At 44.0% G+C, this 19582-nt stretch overlaps 1 protein-coding gene across 1 annotated transcript in view; it reads left to right on the top strand.

Annotated features, from left to right (window-relative positions):
• Positions 1–1471: 1471 nt before the first annotated feature.
• Pi4k2a (phosphatidylinositol 4-kinase type 2 alpha) overlaps positions 1472–19582 on the top strand; it is a 31199-nt gene continuing 13088 nt past the window's right edge. The window contains exons 1-4 of the mRNA XM_052761681.1: positions 1472–1975; positions 12445–12645; positions 16635–16766; positions 17181–17334. Coding sequence (XP_052617641.1) covers positions 1544–1975; positions 12445–12645; positions 16635–16766; positions 17181–17334 — 919 coding nt within the window. The 5' untranslated portion in view covers positions 1472–1543. The remainder of the gene's footprint in view (positions 1976–12444; positions 12646–16634; positions 16767–17180; positions 17335–19582) is intronic.

Genomic DNA, 19582 nt, shown 5'->3' with positions numbered 1-19582 from the left:
CTGTGGAGGGCTTTTTATGTCCTGAGTGCAATGCTAAATGCACTGCTTATAGAGTCTTTTTTAAAATCAAGTGAGATAAGGGTATGTCCTGAGTGCAATGCTAAATGCACTGCTTATAGAGTCTTTTTTAAAATCAAGTAAGATAAGGGTGATTATTCCCATTTTATAGATGAGGAATTTTAGAAATTGCCTTCTTAAAAATTGCTACTCGTTTATAGAACAGAGTTTAACCTCAAATATCTCTGATCTTCAAGCCCATGTTTCTATGCATTACATTCTACACTTTAACTTTATTAAATTGTTACTATTATTAGCATGCACAAGTGTGTGTGTGTGTGTGTGTGTGTGTGTGTGTGTGTGAAGGTACTTGAAGAGGGTGTCAGATCCCCTGGAGCTGGAGTTATAGGTGGTTGTGAGCCACCTGATGTGAGTGCTGGGAACAGAATTCCATTCCTCTTCAAGAGCAGCAAGAGCTCTTAACTGTTGGTCCATCCCGGCAGCACCTTCTCAACTCAATGTCTGGGTTTGGAGTGGATGTGCTCCACATCACTCCCCTGCCCTCCTACCAAACTCTTTCCTCCAAGGCTCCTGGTACCCTCATATGCCCTCTGCTGCTTCCCCCCAGCCAAGCAGACTGTCCTAAATAAGCTCTAGCCTTCTTCCACTTTCTCTTTGGCAATGCCTTATGTGCATGGTGTGCCTTTTCCTTCTTCTCCCGTCAGTGATTCAGTTACTTCCTTTAGGAGCTGGCTGTTAGTACAGGCTCTGTATACAGTTTTTGCTCACTCTCCAGCCTATTCTCAAGTCTGTGAACTAGTGGCTGTCTCCGGACGTTGTTTATCCAGAGTGAGGATAGAGGCACACTTTTTCTTCTTTTTACTAATGAAATCGAGCACCAATTGTGTCTAGACATGGATGTGAATAAAGTCATGAGCTTTTTATTCTCAAGGGACCAAGCTTTCCTCAATGACCAGATAAAGCATTGAATCATCGGCTCAGACACTATGCAAATTGCAAGAGGACTGGCATTTTTAAAAGTTATTGAGATAGCATGGGGTGAGCGGGGCATCTTTACTTCACTGTTGTCTTCTCAATTCTTTGAACATAGCAGGTGCTTAGTGACACAAAAAAAGACATTTTGCCGTTTCACAGACAGTTCATGGTGGGCACTCAATGAACAAGTGACTAAGAAAGCTGCTATTAGGAAAGCGTCTGTCTGTCAATTGGAAGCTGGGGCGGGGCCAAGGGCAGAGGGCGTGCCTGACCCGGGTTTGTCTACCGGAAACATGCGCACTCTTCACAGAAGGTGACGCGAAAGCTGTGGAGGCCGCGATTACGTAGACGCAGGCTCTGATTGGCCACTGCTCCAGCGCGAGGGGCCGTGCCTACGCGTCGCCAAGTAAACAGGGCAGGCTAGGGGCGGAGCTACGGAGGCGCCGCGCCCTGGTTGGCCAGGCGGGAGGTGGGGAGTGCCGCGGATTGGTCGCGGTTGCGAGCTCGCTGGTGTGGAGCGAGCCGGGTCCCCGAGCCGGCGGCCTGAGGGATGGACGAGACGAGCCCGCTAGTGTCCCCCGAGCGGGCCCAACCCCCAGAGTACACTTTCCCGTCGGGCTCGGGAGCTCACTTTCCGCAGGTACCGGGGGGCGCGGTCCGCGTGGTGGCGGCCGGCCTTATCCCGTCTCCGCCGAGCTCGCCCGGCCACGACCGGGAGCGGCAGCCTCTGCTGGACCGGGCCCGGGGCGCGGCGGCGCAGGGCCAGAACCACACGGTGGCGGCGCAGGCCCAGGCCCTGGCCGCTCAGGCGGCCGCGGCGGCGCACGCTGTTCAGACCCACCGCGAGCGGAACGACTTCCCGGAGGACCCCGAGTTCGAGGTGGTGGTACGGCAGGCCGAGGTGGCCATCGAGTGCTGCATCTATCCCGAGCGTATCTACCAGGGCTCCAGCGGCAGCTACTTCGTCAAGGACTCTCAGGGGGTGAGCGCGGGGGGCGCGGGCGTAGCGGGGAGTGCGCCCCGGGACCGTGGGAGAAGGGGAATCGAAAGGGTGCAGAAGAGAAACTTCGGCGCCAGCTCCCCCCCCCCAGCCCCCCAGCCCCCGGCGGTATTGGGAATGCTTCTGGGGACTAGAGATGGGGAAGCCTCGCAAGGATGAAGAAATCAATCAGAACCTTTCTGATGAGGGAAGCGTGAGCGGAAAGTGAAAAGAGGAAATTGACCAGATACTGGGCAGAGAAGTGGTGACCGATGCTGCTTTTCAGTCGGTCCCTTGGATTCAAACTACTGGGACAAGTATCTGGTCATTGCCTCCAGATTCGGGACTTTAGGCCTCTTCTCTTTAACATTTTATTTATTTATTTATCTAATTTTGGCCCAAAGCAGTGCGCCCCTGTTCTGTGGGTCGGTTGGCCCATCACGGGCTCCGAGGATTTAATTCCAGCCTCTCTGTTGGGGCGGTTGTCTGTACCGGGATCCCGGGTTTTTTATTAACAGTCATTGGTGACAGCGTGGGTAGACTCATCAGTGCCGTCTGTCCTGGGTGTTGCTCACTTCTGGGAAAAGGTTCACATCGTTGCTTATGGTTCCTCGGTTTAGAACGTGGAGCTTTAAACACAAGAGGCTGTCTCCTGCCCTCTAATTTCTCCCTCAAGCCTATCAGCAGTTTGCTTAGCTAAGGCAGAGTTTTGCTGACCTTAATTTTGTCCCCTGATTCTGTACTGGGGGTATGGAAATAGGATAACATGGGGCATGAGGTGACCAGGCAGCTGAGAAATTATCTTTATCCTTTTGAGAACTTCATAAGAATTTAAAACTTTGGACACAGATCAGACCAGAGTTTTTAGAGGGATAGTAGGTCAAGATATGTGAGATCTTTCCTGTTGATGTTTTCAGATGTGCCAAAATAGTTCATTTTTAAAATGTACTGTTATATGTATTAAAATAATGGGTGTTAAAATTGCCTCAAAATCCCCTTGCATTCTCTCCTCCCCACCCCTAAGATAGGGTTTCTCTGTGTAGCCCTGACTGCCCTGGAACTCACTCTGTAGAACAGGCTGGCCTTGAGCTCAGATTTCCTCCTGCTTCTATCTCCCAGGTGCTGGGATTAAAAGCACGTGTCACCACTGTGAAGCTAGTCCCTTGTATTTTTTTTTTTGAATGAACTTAAAAAATTTCCTTTAATTTTTAGAACGTTATTTATGTGTATTGATACTTTGCCTGCATTTATGTGTCTGTGAACCATGTGCATGCCTGATGCTGGGATAGGCCAGAAGGGGGTGTCGGGTTCTGTAGACCTGGAGTTGCAGATGGTTGTGAGCTGTCATGTGGGTGCTGAGAATTGAACCCTGGGTCCTCTAGAAGAGCAGTCAGTGCTCTTAGCTTCTGAGCCATCTCTCCAGCCCCCATGTGGGCTCTTTAGATGGGTAGGTAGCATGCTGTTGTGTGTCTAAGTTGCCAGGGTGGGCTGTGACTTGTAGCTCTTGATAGAGTTCATTGAATAATCCATTCACCCAGAGTTGTCCCTGAGATTACCAAAACCAGAGAGCAGTTCTGTCAACTTTGTGTAAACTGGATTGGAGGAAGCTTTGAGAAATTGCAGGTCCCTGATTCAGCTCTCAGCACAACAAAACAAGTCATCAAGATTTTATCTTTTGGCTGGGCGGTGGTGGCGCACGCCTTTAATCCCAGCACTCGGGAGGCAGAGCCAGGCGGATCTCTGTGAGTTCAAGGCCAGCCTGGTCTCCAAAGCGAGTTCCAGGAAAGGCGCAAAGCTACACAGAGAAATCCTGTCTCGAAAAAACAACAACAAAAAAACAAAACTTTTGTGTGTGTGTGTGTGTGTGTGTGTGTGTGTGTGTGTGGTGGTGGGGGGGAGAGGCAGAATGAGATTTAAGGTAGTAGTTGTGTTTTGTGGGGGGCAGTGAGTAATAGTATGTTGTCTGGATCTTTCGATAGCTATAGGAAGAGTTTTGTTTTTTTCTCATTTAGAAGTATATCAGGGCCAGGTGGTGATGGCGGCACTCCCCTTTAATCCCAGCATTTGGGAGGCAGAAGCAGGCAGATCTCTGGTCTTTAGAGTTCCAGGACAACCAGAGCTACACAGAGAAACCGTGTCTCAAAAACCTTAAAAAAAAACAACCCTGAAGTATGTCATATCAGCTGGGGAATTGGTGCTCTGATAGGTGGGCTGTGTCACCTCAGTACATACAGAGGACAAATTATAGATCAATGGGTTTTGTTTCTGTTGTTTTGTTTTTGGTGATGTTCAGGATCCCAGTCTCTAATTTTCTGGCCATTGCTCTCTGTTAGTGGTAAAATCTACACACAGATGTCCCCCAAAATTATTAATATGATTGCCTTGCTCCCACTGAAAATGTGGTTGAAGACAGAGGAGCACTTCCTAAATGCTTGTTGGAGAGTTAGACTGGCCACAGACACACAGTAGTTGGTATTGTCACCTTAGAATCTGCACCAAATGTATTTATTTTATTTAATTAATGCTTAGGTAGTACTTACCTTATGCCAGTACTATATTTAAGTGCTTTATGAATACTAACACTTATTCCCCATAACCATCTTAGAAGTTGGTACTGTTTTATCTTCACAGGTAACACTGAGGTGTGGTGTAAATGATTTGCACAAAGTCCCTCCCCTAGTAAGGCAGGCATCTTGGCTCCTGAGGTCCTGCTCCTGGAAGTCAGGCATCTGAATTCATAGTTTCTCTTTTTAGCTCTGGTGTTGGTTAGTATTGCACTTGCCTGTGTGTGATGGAGATTTTAAAATAATAATGACAAAAAAAGGTTTATTAGTCTCAAATATAAAGGAAGTCTATAGACTTCTTAGAAGCAGCATGACTCTCACTTCAAGTCCAGATTTAGCTGTCCTTAGCATGTGGCCTACACCGCATCTTCTAAGATGGCTATTCAGGCTTACTTGCTTGTTAGCCTTTGGAAGAAGAGAGAGAAGAATGTGTCTCCACCCTCTTGGACCCGTCCTAGAGGTTGCACCAGATTTTTCTGCCTACATCCTATTGTCCAGAACATAGTTGTAGTACTTAGTGTCTGGGAATTGTAGTTTTTATCTTGCCTACACGATAGATTAGATGTCTTATGTCAGGCAGAAGGGGGAAACAGGAGGAACCAGTAGTGTGTGTGATAACTATTTTGGGAACAGTCAGAAATATTCTTTTTTAATATTTTAAAGTTAATTTTTTGTTGTTTATTTTTGAGACAGGATTTCACTATGTAGCCCTGGCTGGCTTGAAGCTCACCATGTTGACCCGGCCTTGTTATGGCTAGAATTAAAGGTGTACAACACCATGCCCAGTCTGTTTTAACCTTTATTTATTTAATTATGAGTGTGTCTGCAGGTTTGTATGCCACTTGTATGTGGGTGCCCGAGGAGGTCAGAAGTGAGTGTTGGATCCCTTGGCACTAGGGCTGCAGGCAGTTGGGAGCCATCTGATGTAGGTGATGCAAATTGTTCTCAGGCACTCTAGAAGAGCAGCAAGTATTCCATCTCATTCTGAAAGATGCTTGACTATGACAGCCTTAATTCCACTTCCCAGTTTGTGGTAGTTTCTGCCACACGATAATTAAGTAAGGACCTGGAACAGTAAAATGGAAAATGCTAGATTAGAAGTTGTCATGGTGATGTGTGCTCACATTACCCCTCCTCACTTACATTGTTGGTGCTTTGGATCTCATGTTCATTCAACTACAGATGTATTTCCTTAGAATTTACTCTTTTATGGTCTTCATATTCCCAGGAATTGCAGAACATGTGATCTAACTAGTTTAAGACAATTAATGAGCCAGGCATGGTGGTGCAGGCTTATAACCCCAGCCAGCCCTCAGGAGGCAGAGGCAAGTGGAGCTCTGCAAATTTGAGGTCAGCCTGATTTACATAGTGCCTTCCAGGCCAGCCAGACCCTGTCACCAGAGAGAGAGGGGGGGGAGGGGCGAGGGAGAGGAATTAAGTGAGATGTCACACATGAAAGCCCCTTAGCAGGTACATAGTCAAGAGTTTTTTCCATTTTGCCCTTTTGTTTTTGGTTTCTCTTTTAAAACAGGGTCTGGGGTAGCCCAGGCTGACCTCAGTCTAGCTATTTAGCCAAGAATAACTTTGGTACTCTTGATTCTCCTGCCTGTACCTCCTGAATTCCTGGGATTACAGGCATGTTCCATCATGACTGGCTTCATTTTGCCCTCTTTTACAGTTATATACCTATTGACCTCTGTATTAGGCTTTCTTGGATACATGGTGTTGTGTAAGGCAGAAGTAGTATGATTTTGAGAGGACACTCTCATAACCACTGAGAATAGCAATTCATTAACTTAGCTCTTTAGTCTTTGCATGAAATTACCAATTGCAGTGTCTGCAGGGATATCCATCCACATATTCTAGAAACTTTATATCCTATCAGTGATTTCAACCTTAAAATTACACACACACACACACACACACACACACACACACACACACACACACATAAAACCATTTTATGTATTTATTTGATTTTTTTTTTTTGAGACAGGTTCTCACTGTGTAGCCTTACCAGACCTGAAATTTTGTGGACCCAGACTGGCCTTTAACTCAGAGATCCGTCTGCCTCTGCCTTGTGAGTGCTGGGATTAAAGGTCTTCACTACTACTACAGCTTGTTTTTATTTTATTTTATTTTTTTAAGATTTATTTATTTATTATGTATACAGCATGTATGACTGCAGGCCAGAAGAAGGCACTGGATCTCATTACAGATGGTTGCGAGCCACCATGTGGTTGCTGGGAATTGAACTCAGGACCTCTGGAAGAGCAGTCAGTGCTCTTAACCTCTGAGCCATCTCTCCAGCCCTATTTTATTTTTTTAAGGCAGGGGCCTACTGTGTAGACCTGACTGGCCTGGAACTCATAGTGACTGCCCACCTCTGCCTCCTGAGTGCTGAGATGAAAAGGTTTTCTTATTTGTATGTACAGAAGAAGAGCATTCAATATGTGAATATTTGAAAAACAGCAAAAGATGTCATTTTCGTGAGAAAATGTTGATGTATGTGAAATTGGGACCAGTCAGATGACTCAGTGGAAGGTGCTCAAAACCAAGCCTGATGGCCGAGTTCAATTCCCCAGAACCAGGTGTGGTAGGATAGAACTGACTTCCTCAAGTGCTCTTCTGACACCGGTCCAGAAGAATTCTTACATCCTTCTACTTGGTTAAGAACCAGATTGATAGCCATCACCAGATCTTAAGGAGCAAAACACTTGAACGATATAATGACTGCTCTATACCCTATATGGATGTAGGTCATGAGATTTGAAGCTTTATCTGCCATCTGGTACAGGGAACTATCTCACGTCGAAGTTACGAGTACAATAGTTCACAGTGCACAGTAGTGTGGCCTAGGGATCACTAAAAATGTCTTTTGAGGGCTCAGGGATGAATATTCTCATAATGGTTGCAAGGCTTTATTTGTCTGCCCTTACTCTCATTTCCCTTTGTGTGGAGAGCGAAGATGTGAAGAGATCACATGATGTGAGATACTGAAACCTTGAACACCAAGGAAGGTATGAGAAGGCAGTGGGCTTCCATTAGCTCAGATATTACATAGTTTGGCAAAACTGTTTTAAAAGTGGTTATTTTCATAAAATTTTGGTTATGTTAATATATAGTGTTTATTTTTTATTAAATTAATAGTTTTAACATTTCAGCTTTAGTTTCAAATATAGGAAGTATAGCTTTTACCCACAAAAATGAAAGCTTTTGGGGTAATCTTATTTATTTTTTGATTGATTTTATTTTATGTGTATGAGTGCTTTGCCTGCATGTGTGTATGTGCGCCACATGTGTGTCTGCTGTTTGCAGTGGACAGAAGACAACCTAGGTGCTCTGGAAGTAGAGTTACAGGTGATTGTGAACCACTCTCTGGGTGCTAGAAAATTAACCTGGGTCTTCTGCAAGAGCAGCAAGGGTTCTTTACCACCGAGCCATCTCTCCAGCCCCAGAATCTTTTAAAAAACAATGTTTTAATTAATTCTTTGATAATTCCATATAGTGTATTTTGATCATATTCACACACCTCCATTCCTCCTAGGTCCATCCTCACCTGACCTCCCTTGGAGTTCTTTTATTAAAATAAAATTATTATTTTAATCTAGTCTGTGTTGCCTGCTACTCTTGGTAGTGGGGCCTGCTCTGGAGTATGGTTGACCTACCATGGATCATACTGTTAAGAAGACTGCCTCCCCCTCTCTTTGGGGTGGGGGTCTTAACAATTTTTAACAATTTAAGGGAATACTAGTACTGTACTACCATGCCTATCTCAAAGGAACTCTTGAGAGGAAAAAGTTTGAGAACCTCCCATGTTGTGTGTAACAAACATAACACTTTTTAACATCTTTTTTCTTTCTTTCTTTTCTTTTCTTTTTTTTTTTTGGTGGCGGCGGCGGGGGTTGGGGTGGGGGAGTTGTTTTTTGAGACAGGGTTTCTCTGTGTAGTTTTGGTGCCTGTCCTGGATCTCACTCTGTAGACCAGGCTGGCCTTGAATTCACAGAAATCTGCCTGCCTCTCCCTCCAAAGTGCTGGGATCAAAGGTGAGTGTCACCACCACCCAACTGTATTTTTTTTACATCGTACTTATTTTGAAGGTTTACACACATAGGTACACAATGCAATTAGAGGTCAGAAGAAAACGTGTGAAGCCAGCTCTCTCCTTCAACCACGTATATTCTGGTGATTGAATTCAGGTCAGCCAGACTTGATGGCAAGTACTTTTTAACTTGTTGAGCATTTTGGCTAGCCCCTGAATTTAAAAGAAAAAAAAACAACAAAACTTTTAACTAAAGGTCACTTCTATGTATATTACTGTGCATGAATGATTTATTTGAACTAAAGTTTTAAGTTCTTGGGAAAAAGAACTTCCTTTTAATTTTTCTTTCTTTCTCTTTTTTTTTTTTTCTTTTTTTTCTTTTTTTGGAGCCTGTCCTGGAACTCCCTCTGTAGACCAGGCTGGCCTCAAACTCATAGAGATCTGCATGCCTCTGCCTCCCAAGTGCTGGGATAAAAGGCATATGCCACCACCGTCCGGCTTTTTCTTTCTTTCTTTTTTTTTTTTTTTGAGGCAGAGTCTTAACTATATAGCCCAGGCTGGCCTTGTTTATGGTCTTCCTGCTGGATTACAGGCATGCACCACCACACCTGGATGGTTTTGTTTATTGAGAGGGAGTCTCAGCATTGTTTCCCAGGCTAGCCTTGTACCCCTGGACTCCAGTGATCTTCAGTCTTTCTGATGGGTAGCTGGGGCTGCAGATATGTGACATTTTTGTCTTTTCAGGGGTCTCTTTATCATACCCTTATGCTAGCCACTGCTGGTTAGCTATCTGAAACTTAGGTTCCAGTAATTGGTTGTAGGTTCTGACACCAGCTAGTAAGAAGTCTCTTGGTTCTTGGTATGGTTGTGTTTTTATTCACAGACTACTACTTAAGGTATCTGTACATTATTCTTCATTAAACAGGGAAATTAGTAAGTGGCTGTTTAGGAAAGATGCTTTTAAAATCAGCACGAATCTGATATGTTCTGGGTGTAGCAGATGAATTGACTATCTAGGGAGAGAGAATGGTGAGGAAAATCAGTCATGTTCTTAGGGAATACTGGTATTTAAATTTGAGTGGTTTTAGAGTTTGTCCTCCATGGAAGAGGAGAATATTCTTGATTTGTCAGTAGCATAGTTCACTATAGCAGTCAACATGGCTTTGGAAATTAGGACAGAGACTTTTTGTGTCTGTTGAGGAAAACTACCACATGCTTACACAAACTAGGTCCTGATCAAATTTTCGCAGAACTAAATTACACTGAGGTCTGTTGTTAGTCCTAGTCTCCCTCTCTCTGAATGTCCTTCTGGCTCTCCATTCTCCCACCCCTTTCATTCCCTCAGTTATTTCATGCAGACAGTATTCTCCAATGAAGCTCCTGTGTGACTGAGATAACCATAATTTTTAATTCCTTTGAAGAGCCAACTAATGCCTGCCTCATAGTAGGAGGAAATTGAGGAGCCTGACCGGTCAGTACATAAATGACACTTGTCTGTAATTTGGCCTTCAAGTTCTGCTTTCTTTAAGTGGAAGAATTTAATTTATTCCCGGTGCTTCTCAGCCCTCACTGGTGTCTGGAATATCTTCATCTCCTTCCCACTGGAGGCTGCATGCTGCAAGCTGCACTGTTGAGGAGTGTTTCAGCAGTCTCATCAGCCCTGATTTCAGCTGAGAGCCTGGGGCTGCTTCTCTGGTTTCAGAGACTGGATTCCAGATGAGCACAGAGGCTGGCATGCCTCGGTTTCTTACTAGCCACTTTGGATAAGAAAGTAATTCTGTGGCAGCACACACCTTTAATCCCAGCACTGTGGAGGCAGAGACAGGCAGATTTCTGTGAGTTCAACTAGTCTGGTCTATATAACAAGTTACGGGCCAGCTAGTGTCTTTAAATAAAAGTAACTACAAAAACTCTTATAATATGGTTTATATTTTCCTTTTGCCAGTAAATGAGTTTGACCTAAGAATAAATTGATTCTTTTTGGAAGGAAAAAGAGTTTTCTTGCTTTTTCAAATCCTTGCAAGCAGTTTTTGAAGGATCTGGCTTCAAGATTTAACTGATTCTTGATTGAGATGGGATGAGTAAGTTCACTGGTACTCAATTAATGGAGGCAGATGGGTACGTGTTGTCTGCTGTGACCTACCCTAATTCAGGAAGTTATGCCCTGAGTTATGCCTCATGACTCAAACAACTCTGGGTTGACTGTGAATTAAGGGAAGAAGAAGAAGAAGAAGAGTCATAAGATGAATTACTTGGTTAGCGTATCTGCTTTTCTTACTTTGAATTACCAGTTTGGTTTCTGGATGGAATGAGATAAGTAAATCCAGAGGGCCTAAGATTCTGTGAAAGAAACCATTCAGAGTCTAGGCTTGGTGCAACACACCTTTAACCCCAGCACTCGAGAGGTAGAGGAGGTGGATCTCTTGAGTTTGAGGTCAGAGGGTCTATACAGCTGTGTTCCACACCAGCCAGGGATACGCAGTAAGACCCTATCTCCACAAAAACAAAACCAGGAAAACAGATTAATTACTGTAGGCTAGAGAAAATGAATTGTGGACTCTCTTCTCTTTAAGCCTTTGCCTATCAGAATTAAGAGAACCCCAATTCTTTTTTTTTTTTTTTTTTGGTTTTTCGAGACAGGGTTTCTCTGTGTAGCTTTGTGCCTTTCCTGGAACTCACTTGGTAGCCCAGGCTGACCTCGAACTCACAGTGATCCGCCTGGCTCTGCCTCCCAAGTGCTGGGATTAAAGGCGTGCGCCACCACCACCCGGCAGAACCCCAATTCTTACCACATTCTTTTTCCTGCTATGATTTTTGTTTCCTCTTTGGTTGCTTTGTTATTAGATTGTGTTTCTTAAACTTTTTTTTCAAAGTTTTGTTAACATCCAGGAGATGGGATAATAAATCTAATAGAGGAATGGGTCACTGATAACAATTTTCTTAACTTCATTCCATAATACTTCATGTTCTTTGTTTTCTCTGCAAGACTGAAAGCCAGCCAGCCCAGCAATCCTCCTGTCTTCACCTATTTTGGAGCTGAGGTTACAGGCATTTGTAGGGATGCACAGCTTGCTACTTGGGTTCCAGGACCTAAGTTCTGATACTTACAGTTACAAAGCAAGCGCTCTTAACTGCTGAGCCATCTCTCCAGCCCTTAATCTTTATGTAATTGATAGAAATGACAATATTTACACATACACACACACCCTGGAGGTTGGAGTTTGATGGTACTAAGTTTCTGGCATACTATAATAAAGTATTAATGGGATAAATGGAACAGGGATCCTTACAATAAAGTATAATCCATTATAAAGTAATATTTCATTTTTGAGAAAAGGATTAATTTTAGGCTATTGATATATAGTGGGTTATATCCTTTTAGAGAGGACAGAGCAATGCTGTTTTAGTATGGAATTGTTGCTCATCAAGATGTGTTAGCAAGCTAGGTGGTGGTGGTGTGTGCCTGTAATCCCAGCACTTGGGAGACAGAGGCAGGTGGATCTCTGAGTTTGAGGCCAGCTTGGTCTACAAAGCAAGTTCCAGGACAGCCAGGACTGTTAACACAGAGAAACTCTTGTCTCCAAAAACAAAACAAAAGATGTATTACCAAGCTGGCTTCTGGGTTTTGCTCCTAGAAGCATACAAAGACATTTACGTTGAAGCAGAGTTACAGCAGAGGAGAGTGATGGAAACACGGGAGTGAGATAAGAAGAATGAGGAGTCTTGTTGTCTTTGGCCATAGCTCTTTCTAGGAGCCTGTCTCCGCTGATCAAAGGCCTCATAATGCTAAGTGTGTGATCTGCTATTCAGCTTCTCCCAGACTTCCAAATCACCTTCCCTGTCCTCTTTTTCTTTTGTCCATGTAGAAGATTGTTGCTGTCTTCAAACCCAAGAATGAAGAGCCATACGGGCACCTTAATCCTAAATGGACCAAGTGGCTACAGAAGTTGTGCTGTCCATGCTGCTTTGGCCGTGACTGCCTTGTCCTCAACCAGGGCTATCTCTCAGAGGCAGGGGCTAGCTTGGTGGACCAAAAACTGGAACTCAACATTGTTCCCCGTACAAAGGTCAGTGACCCATTTCTGGGAGCTTTAGTGCTTTGCTAAAGGTTTGCTGGGCCCTGACCTCTATTAGTGGAACAGAGGGTCCAGGGAGGTCTTGTTTAAATCTGAGATAGTCAGCAGCCTTTTGGGGGTAGGTGGTAGGAATAGGCTTACAGTTTGATCATCTGATAAAAGATATTCTCAGAAGGACACATAACATTTTATATACAATCTTACGAATCTCACAGGTGCTTTATGTGCTTCCTTGGTTTTTGTTTCCCAGGCAGTCACAAGTGGTTATAAACTGCTCATTCACAAAGACTTTTGGATCAAGATTTAGTACACAGTTTCTCAGTTTCTTTCTTTCCTTCTCTCCTGTTTCTTTCTTTTTTTTTTTTTTAATAAAAATGATTCTGTGTGTGTGTATCTGCATGTGTGTGTGTGTGCTCATGTATGCAAGTGCCAACAAAGACCAGAAGAAGGCATTGGATCCTCGAGCTGGAATTACACGTGATCTGAGTCTCCTCATATGGGTGCTAGGAACCAAACTCCACTCCTGGAAGAGCAGCAAGTGTTCCTAATCACTGAGTCATGTCTCCAGTCCCTCTTTCTTTTTAAGGGACAAGGTCTTGTCATGTTGCCCAAAAGAGTTTTAAACACAGTATCTTCATGTGATCTACCTGCTTTAGCCTCCCAAGTACCTGAGTCTATTATAGAGTATGCCACCATGCCTGCCTTATGCAGGGTTTGGTAAAGAGAATTTGGTTGGGCTGAGGGTTAGAGTAAAATATCTGTCTCAACTCCCTGCAAAAGACTAACATGGAATTTCCCTCACCTACCTTCATGCTGTGGAATCCTGGGGCTGGTCTGAGTATATTAGAATAGAGGTCCTGGCCTGGGTGTGCTCGAACACTTACTCAGCATGTGCAAGGCCTGGGTTCAATCCACAAGAACACAAGGAGTGAAGGGAGAGGGAGAATGGGAGGGGAGAGGAAGGAGAAGGAAAGGACCAGTTCTAGACAGATTCACATATAGTGTGGATTTACACATCCCTTGTATGTGTTGTGATATGTTAGTTGAGATTCTGATCAAGAGTTAGGATCATATTCCCCTTTCCAATTTGAAACAGTGCTTGAATCCATACTTGATTTCATATGACTTCAGGGGATTTACTGATACTAGTTTAAGAACATCTCATATGATAATTTTTGCTTCAGACTCTGGTCCCTCACCTGAAATCCTCTTAGATTAGGCCCATCCTACACTCTAGAAGCCTTTTATGCATTCCCTGCTCAGTGTTCTATCATTTCCTCTCTTTGCTAGGCAAGTAGCAGAGAGCCACGACCGTTTCCTGGCTTGCTCTGCAGGTGCTTCCAGGGTGCAGTGTCTAAGGGTCTGAGGCTTGAGTCTGAATTCTGCTCAGTATCTTTTTCTCTTAGTGGAGATGGAGTCTTTTTATGTAGCCCAGGCTGGCCTTAACTTGTGATTTTCCTGCCTCAGCTTCCCGAGTGCTGAGATCATAGCATTGGCCTCTAGCTTTTTATTTGTGTGACTCATGGGCAAAGCAGTGAGTCCCCTAGTGCATGTTCAGTGTCCCTCCCTGTAAAACTAGAGCTCGATAGAGTTATTATTTAGTAGAGTGACTATCAAATTACACAAGATTATCTATATAAAACACACAGCCTAGCTCTATGTCTCTTGTGAGTTTTTTTTTAAATACCTTTAGTTTTTTGAGAATTATATAATTCTCATTTCTCCCTTCCCTTGTATACCCCTGTTTGTTCTTTTTTAAATTCATGGCCTCTTTGTCTTTAATTATTTGTGTGTGTGTGTGTGTGTGTGTGTGTGTGTGTGTGTGTGTGTATAAACCATGTTCAGTCTGTATGATGTTATTTTAATAGATGTTGTCAAGGCTGTCCATTTGGTTTTGGATAACCAGTTGGTGCTCTTGCCTGGGAAAGGCTGTTTTCTCTGCTCTCAGTAGTCCTTAGTTGCCTGTAGTTCTTTGTCCAGGGTTGAGGCCTCATGTGCTTTTCCCCCTTCCATGTTAGCTTGTCTATTTGTTATGTCCTTGTTCAGCTCAGGTTTAGGCAGCCATTTTAGTGATACTTCATGGACATAGCTTCTCACATTTCTAGAAGACAGTCTCACAGCAGGCTCCCTATTCCTCTGGCTCTTTCAGTCTTTCCGTCCCTTGTCCACAATGATCTCTGAGCCTCAGGTGTAAGAGTGTAAGTGCCGGGCGGTCGTGGCTCACGGCCTTTAATCCCAGCACTCGGGAGACAGAGGCAGCAGATCTCTGTGAGTTTGAGGCCAGCCTGGTCTACAGAGCGAGATCCAGAACAGGCACCAAAACTACACAGAGAAACCGTGTCTCGAGAAACCAAAAAAAAAAAAAAAAAAAAAAAGAGTTGCCATATATGTAGATGTATTAGTTGAGACTATGCTCCACATCTCTGCATTTTGATCAGTTATAGTTTTTCGTAATGGTCTCTGTCTGTGGCAAAAATAAGTTTGCTTGATGAGGAATCTTGCGGTGTTTGTATAAGCTGTTGTAATTATTAGGTACCCCTACAGCTCCTTCATTAGGGAACAAGAATGAGTTCTTAGGACCTCCTGCACCAGAGTCAACAACACAAAAATACTTGTCTTCCATGAGGCTGAGATGAGACAGAAGAACATAAGAGGAATCTCTTCCCTTTGCTGCCTATTCTTGTGACAGGATTCTATCCGGTTGATCAGATCATCTGTCACTATGGAAACAGGGCCCACGCTGTGAAGGTGCTTCAAGAGTAAAGTTCTAGTTCTCAGTCACTGACTTTTGCTTCTTGTTCCTGTGAGGTAGTGAGAGTTTCTTCATTAGTCATACAGGGAAGAGTGGTGTGCTGGGAAGAGCAGTTGTAAATAAACCTATAGCAGGGAAAAGATGCTTTAGAGCTTGAACAAGCCAGGGGTTTCAAGTGGAAACTGGAAAAATAGGTTTTCTTTTTTGTTTTTTGAGATAGGGTTTCTCTGTGTAGCCCTGGCTGTCTTGGAACTCGCTTTGTAGACCACGCTGGCCTTGAACTCACAGAGATCCACCTGCCTCTGCCTCCCAAGTGCTGGGATGATAGGGAACACATATGCCAAGGCTCACAGGACGTCAGAGGACAACTTGCGGGAGTCCATGCTCTCTTCACAGTTACAGGTTCTGGGGACCAGATTCAGGTTGTCAGACTTGGTGGCAAGAACCCCTACCCACCGGGCTGTCTCACCAGCCCTTTTTCTTTTCTTTGTGCCTCTTTTCTCCCCTCCTCTCTTTTTCTCCCTCTCCTCCCCTCCCCTTTTCCCTTTCATTTTCTTTCTCCCCTTTCGAGTTTGAGACCAGGTCTCACACTATAGCTCATTCTGGCCAGAAACTGACTATGTAGACCAGGCTGGCTTCAACCTTGAGTGGAACTCCCTGTCTTTGCCTCTTAAATGCTAAGATCACAGACATGTATTCCCATGTCCAAGTCATTCCTATCATAAGGGATATGATATCATTATATGGTGTGGCTCTGCCATCTCAGAACCCTTCATGTACAGCTTCACAGGTAAGGAAATATGAACTGAAAGAATTGTGGAAGATTCTAGAGGCCAGGCTCAGAAGTGATGTGTGTGTATGTATATATATAAATTTTATCAACATTCTATTATTCAAAATTAGCCATATTGACTACCCTGGGCCATAAGACTGAGAAATGCTTTTTTTTTTTTTTTTTTTGGTTTTTTGAGATAGGGTTTCTCTGTGTAGCTTTGCACCTTTCCTGGAACTCGCTCTGTAGCTCAGGCTGGCCTCGAACTCACAGAGATCCACCTGCCTCTGTCTCCCAAGTGCTGGGATTAAAGGCGTATGCCACCACCACCTGGCGAGAAATGCTTTTTCTTCCCTGGGAGAACAGTATTACTGATCATCCAGCTGTTCTCTGCCACAGTGGTCTTCTTTCTTAAACTTAACTCTAACCTAAATATCTTTTCTCTTTCCTCTGTAGGTAGTGTACCTGGCCAGTGAAACCTTCAACTACAGTGCCATTGACCGAGTAAAGTCCAGGGGCAAGCGGCTTGCACTAGAGAAAGTGCCGAAAGTTGGGCAGCGGTTTAACCGCATCGGGCTACCACCAAAGGTATGGATTGTCCCTGTGTGACATAACAAAGTTGACGGTCTGTGGTGGGAAACAGGTACCTACAGGCTTGAACTGGTGGTCATGGGAATGACTTGCCCTGAGGCTCTTGTCTTTCTCACTTCTGTCAGAGATCTCAGGGTTGAGAAATAGCTCTCCAGGGACTATAGACCTAACAGTCCTCACTTTATTCCTCTAGAGTCTACACCATTTAGATAGACCTCTTCAACTTGGGTGGATGAATCTTTCCCACTCCCTTTCTCCTGTACTTAGAAGGAAATGAAGGCAGGAGACTTGTAGAAATGCTCCTTTTCTTTGATGTGAATTCCACAGGGCCTTTGTGGGTCTCTGGCTTACTCCTGGGGTCTTTTACTTGGCCTCTGCAGAAATGATTTTGTTCCTTCCATTGGGTTGCAGGTCGGGTCATTCCAGCTCTTTGTGGAAGGCTACAAAGATGCAGACTATTGGCTGCGGCGCTTTGAAGCAGAGCCTCTCCCTGAGAACACTAACCGACAGCTGCTGTTACAGTTTGAGCGGTTGGTGGTGCTGGACTACATCATCCGCAACACTGGTGAGCAGCCCGGGTGCTTTCACGCCTTGTGCCAGACTGTGAAGGTTGAGGTGGGCCTGGAGGGCTGCAGGAACCAGAGTCAGGACCTCATGACGATGGTGTTGTCCTGTGTTCGAATGGGAATGCATTTTAGAGAGGGCCTGACAGACCAATTTTCTGGGTTCCATTTTGTCCAGCTATAGCATCTGCAAGTTACTACAGGTAGTGAGGCCTGGAGTCAGGATTTACCTAGCTTTTCCAAAACACTGAAAAGTGCATTCATTCTTGATTCCTAGTCATTCTTAGAGATTGAATAAGGCAGTATTATCTTTCTATGACTTTTTGAAAAGATTCTTGCCTTGGGTCATTGCTTTTCTTTTGTTGCTTGTTAAAGCAAAGTTTCTCTGTGTATCCCTGGCTGGCCTGGGACTCAGGGTGTAAACCAAGCTGGCCTTGAACTCACCTGCATTTGTATTGCCAAGTGCTGAGATTAAGTAGGCCATGGCACCTGGAATGATTTTTTTTTTTTTTTTTTTTTTTTTTTTTTTTTTTTTTTTTTGGTTTTTCGAGACAGGGTTTCTCTGTGTAGCTTTGCGCCTTTCCTGGATCTCGCGCTGTAGACCAGGCTGGCCTCGAACTCACAGAGATCCGCCTGCCTCTGCCTCCCGAGTGCTGGGATTAAAGGCGTGTGCCACCACCGCCCGGCGATTTTTTTTTTAAATATGCTGGTGAACTTGAATTCATCAGACCTGACCAAGTTTACATGTAGTAGGGAGTTTTTGATTACTATTCAATCTCCTTAGGATATTTTCTGATTCTTTGTGGTTTAATCATGGCAGGTTTTGTGTGTCTAGGACTTTTTCCATATCATCTGGGTCATTGAGTTTGTCATAACATTGTTTTTAGTGTTAAATTCTTTTTATTTTTATAGAATTGTTGGAAATATTTGTGCTTTCATTTTTGAGCTTTTTTTTCCTTATTCCATCTAACTAAAGGTTTGTCCCTTGTGTTGATGTTTGCTTGTGTGTTTTGGGTTTTTGAGATAGGATTTGACCATGTGACTTTGACTGTCCTGGAAGTCTCTATGTGGCCCAGGCTGGCCTCAGTCTCACCAAGATCCTCTGCACCTGCCTCCCATAAGTGCTGTGACTAACGGCATGTGCCACCATGTGCCACCATGGGTAACTGGTGGTCTTACGAGCAGCTTTTGGTGTCATGGTGTCTCTAATTTTTATTGATCCCCTGTTCAGTGTACTTCTGCTCCGGTGTTTCATCCTTCCTTCGGTAGCTTTCGCTTCAGTTTGTTCTTTTTCTGCTTCTGCACAATAGAAGGTGAAGCTGTGGATTTGTAAGCTTTCTCATTTTGCAGTGCGAGCATTTATAGCGATAACTATCGCTAAATACTGTAAGGTGCCATTGTGATTTCTTCTTTCATCCATTGGTTATGCAATTTTGTAAATTTTCTGTTTTCCTTCTTTTGAGGGGGTTTGGGGGGGACAAGGTTACATCTTGTATCCCGGGCTGTTCTGGAACTTGCTGTGTAGCTCAGGCTAGTCTAGAACTCATTGCACTATTTCTGCATTCCTGGAATTCGGGCATGAGCCCCTGTGCCCAACTTTCTAGTTTTCTATTTGCTATTGCTTGGTTACTATATTCCACAATTTTCTTTTATTCATAGTTTTGCTCTCTGTTGTTTCTGTTACCCGTGGTTAACTGGTCTGAAAATATTAAATGGTAAGGTCCAGAAATAAATAATGCATAACTTTTATATAACTAAAAATAAAAAATCCATTCTGAGTAGCTTCAAGTTTCTTGCTGTCTCACCCAGGATGTGAATCATCCCTTTGTCCAGCATTTCTGCATTGCGGAATTACTTGTCTGTCAGTCAGTTTTAGTGATCTTAGTCCCTCAGCTGTTGCCATAAGAATCCCTTATTTTGCTGATTAGTAGGTCCTAAATACAACACTGACAATTGGGACACACCAAAGAAAAGCTGTAAAGTAGTTCCTTTAAGTGAAAAGATAACTTTATCCGCATATGGATGTGAGGGGAAGGGGAAAACAGTCTCTGTGGTTTGGTACTCCAGCTGCAGGCATTCACTGGAGTCTTGAAACATACCCTTTTGGTTAAGGGGGACCTGTTCTTTGACTGTTGTTACCTGTTGTTTGAGAATCTATTGACAGTCTGTGACTTTGATCTGACCATCCTGGAAAATGTCTCATGTACAGTGAGAAGCAAGTGTGAGGAGAAGAGGAGAGTTGTGTGTGCA

The sequence above is a fragment of the Peromyscus californicus genome, unplaced genomic scaffold (genome assembly GCF_007827085.1).
Source record: "Peromyscus californicus insignis strain IS unplaced genomic scaffold, ASM782708v3 Scaffold_4__1_contigs__length_199733344, whole genome shotgun sequence".
Classification (NCBI taxonomy): domain Eukaryota; kingdom Metazoa; phylum Chordata; class Mammalia; order Rodentia; family Cricetidae; genus Peromyscus; species Peromyscus californicus.
The sequence above is the reverse complement of the archived record's forward strand: the minus strand, read 5'-3'. Positions and strand labels throughout refer to the sequence as shown.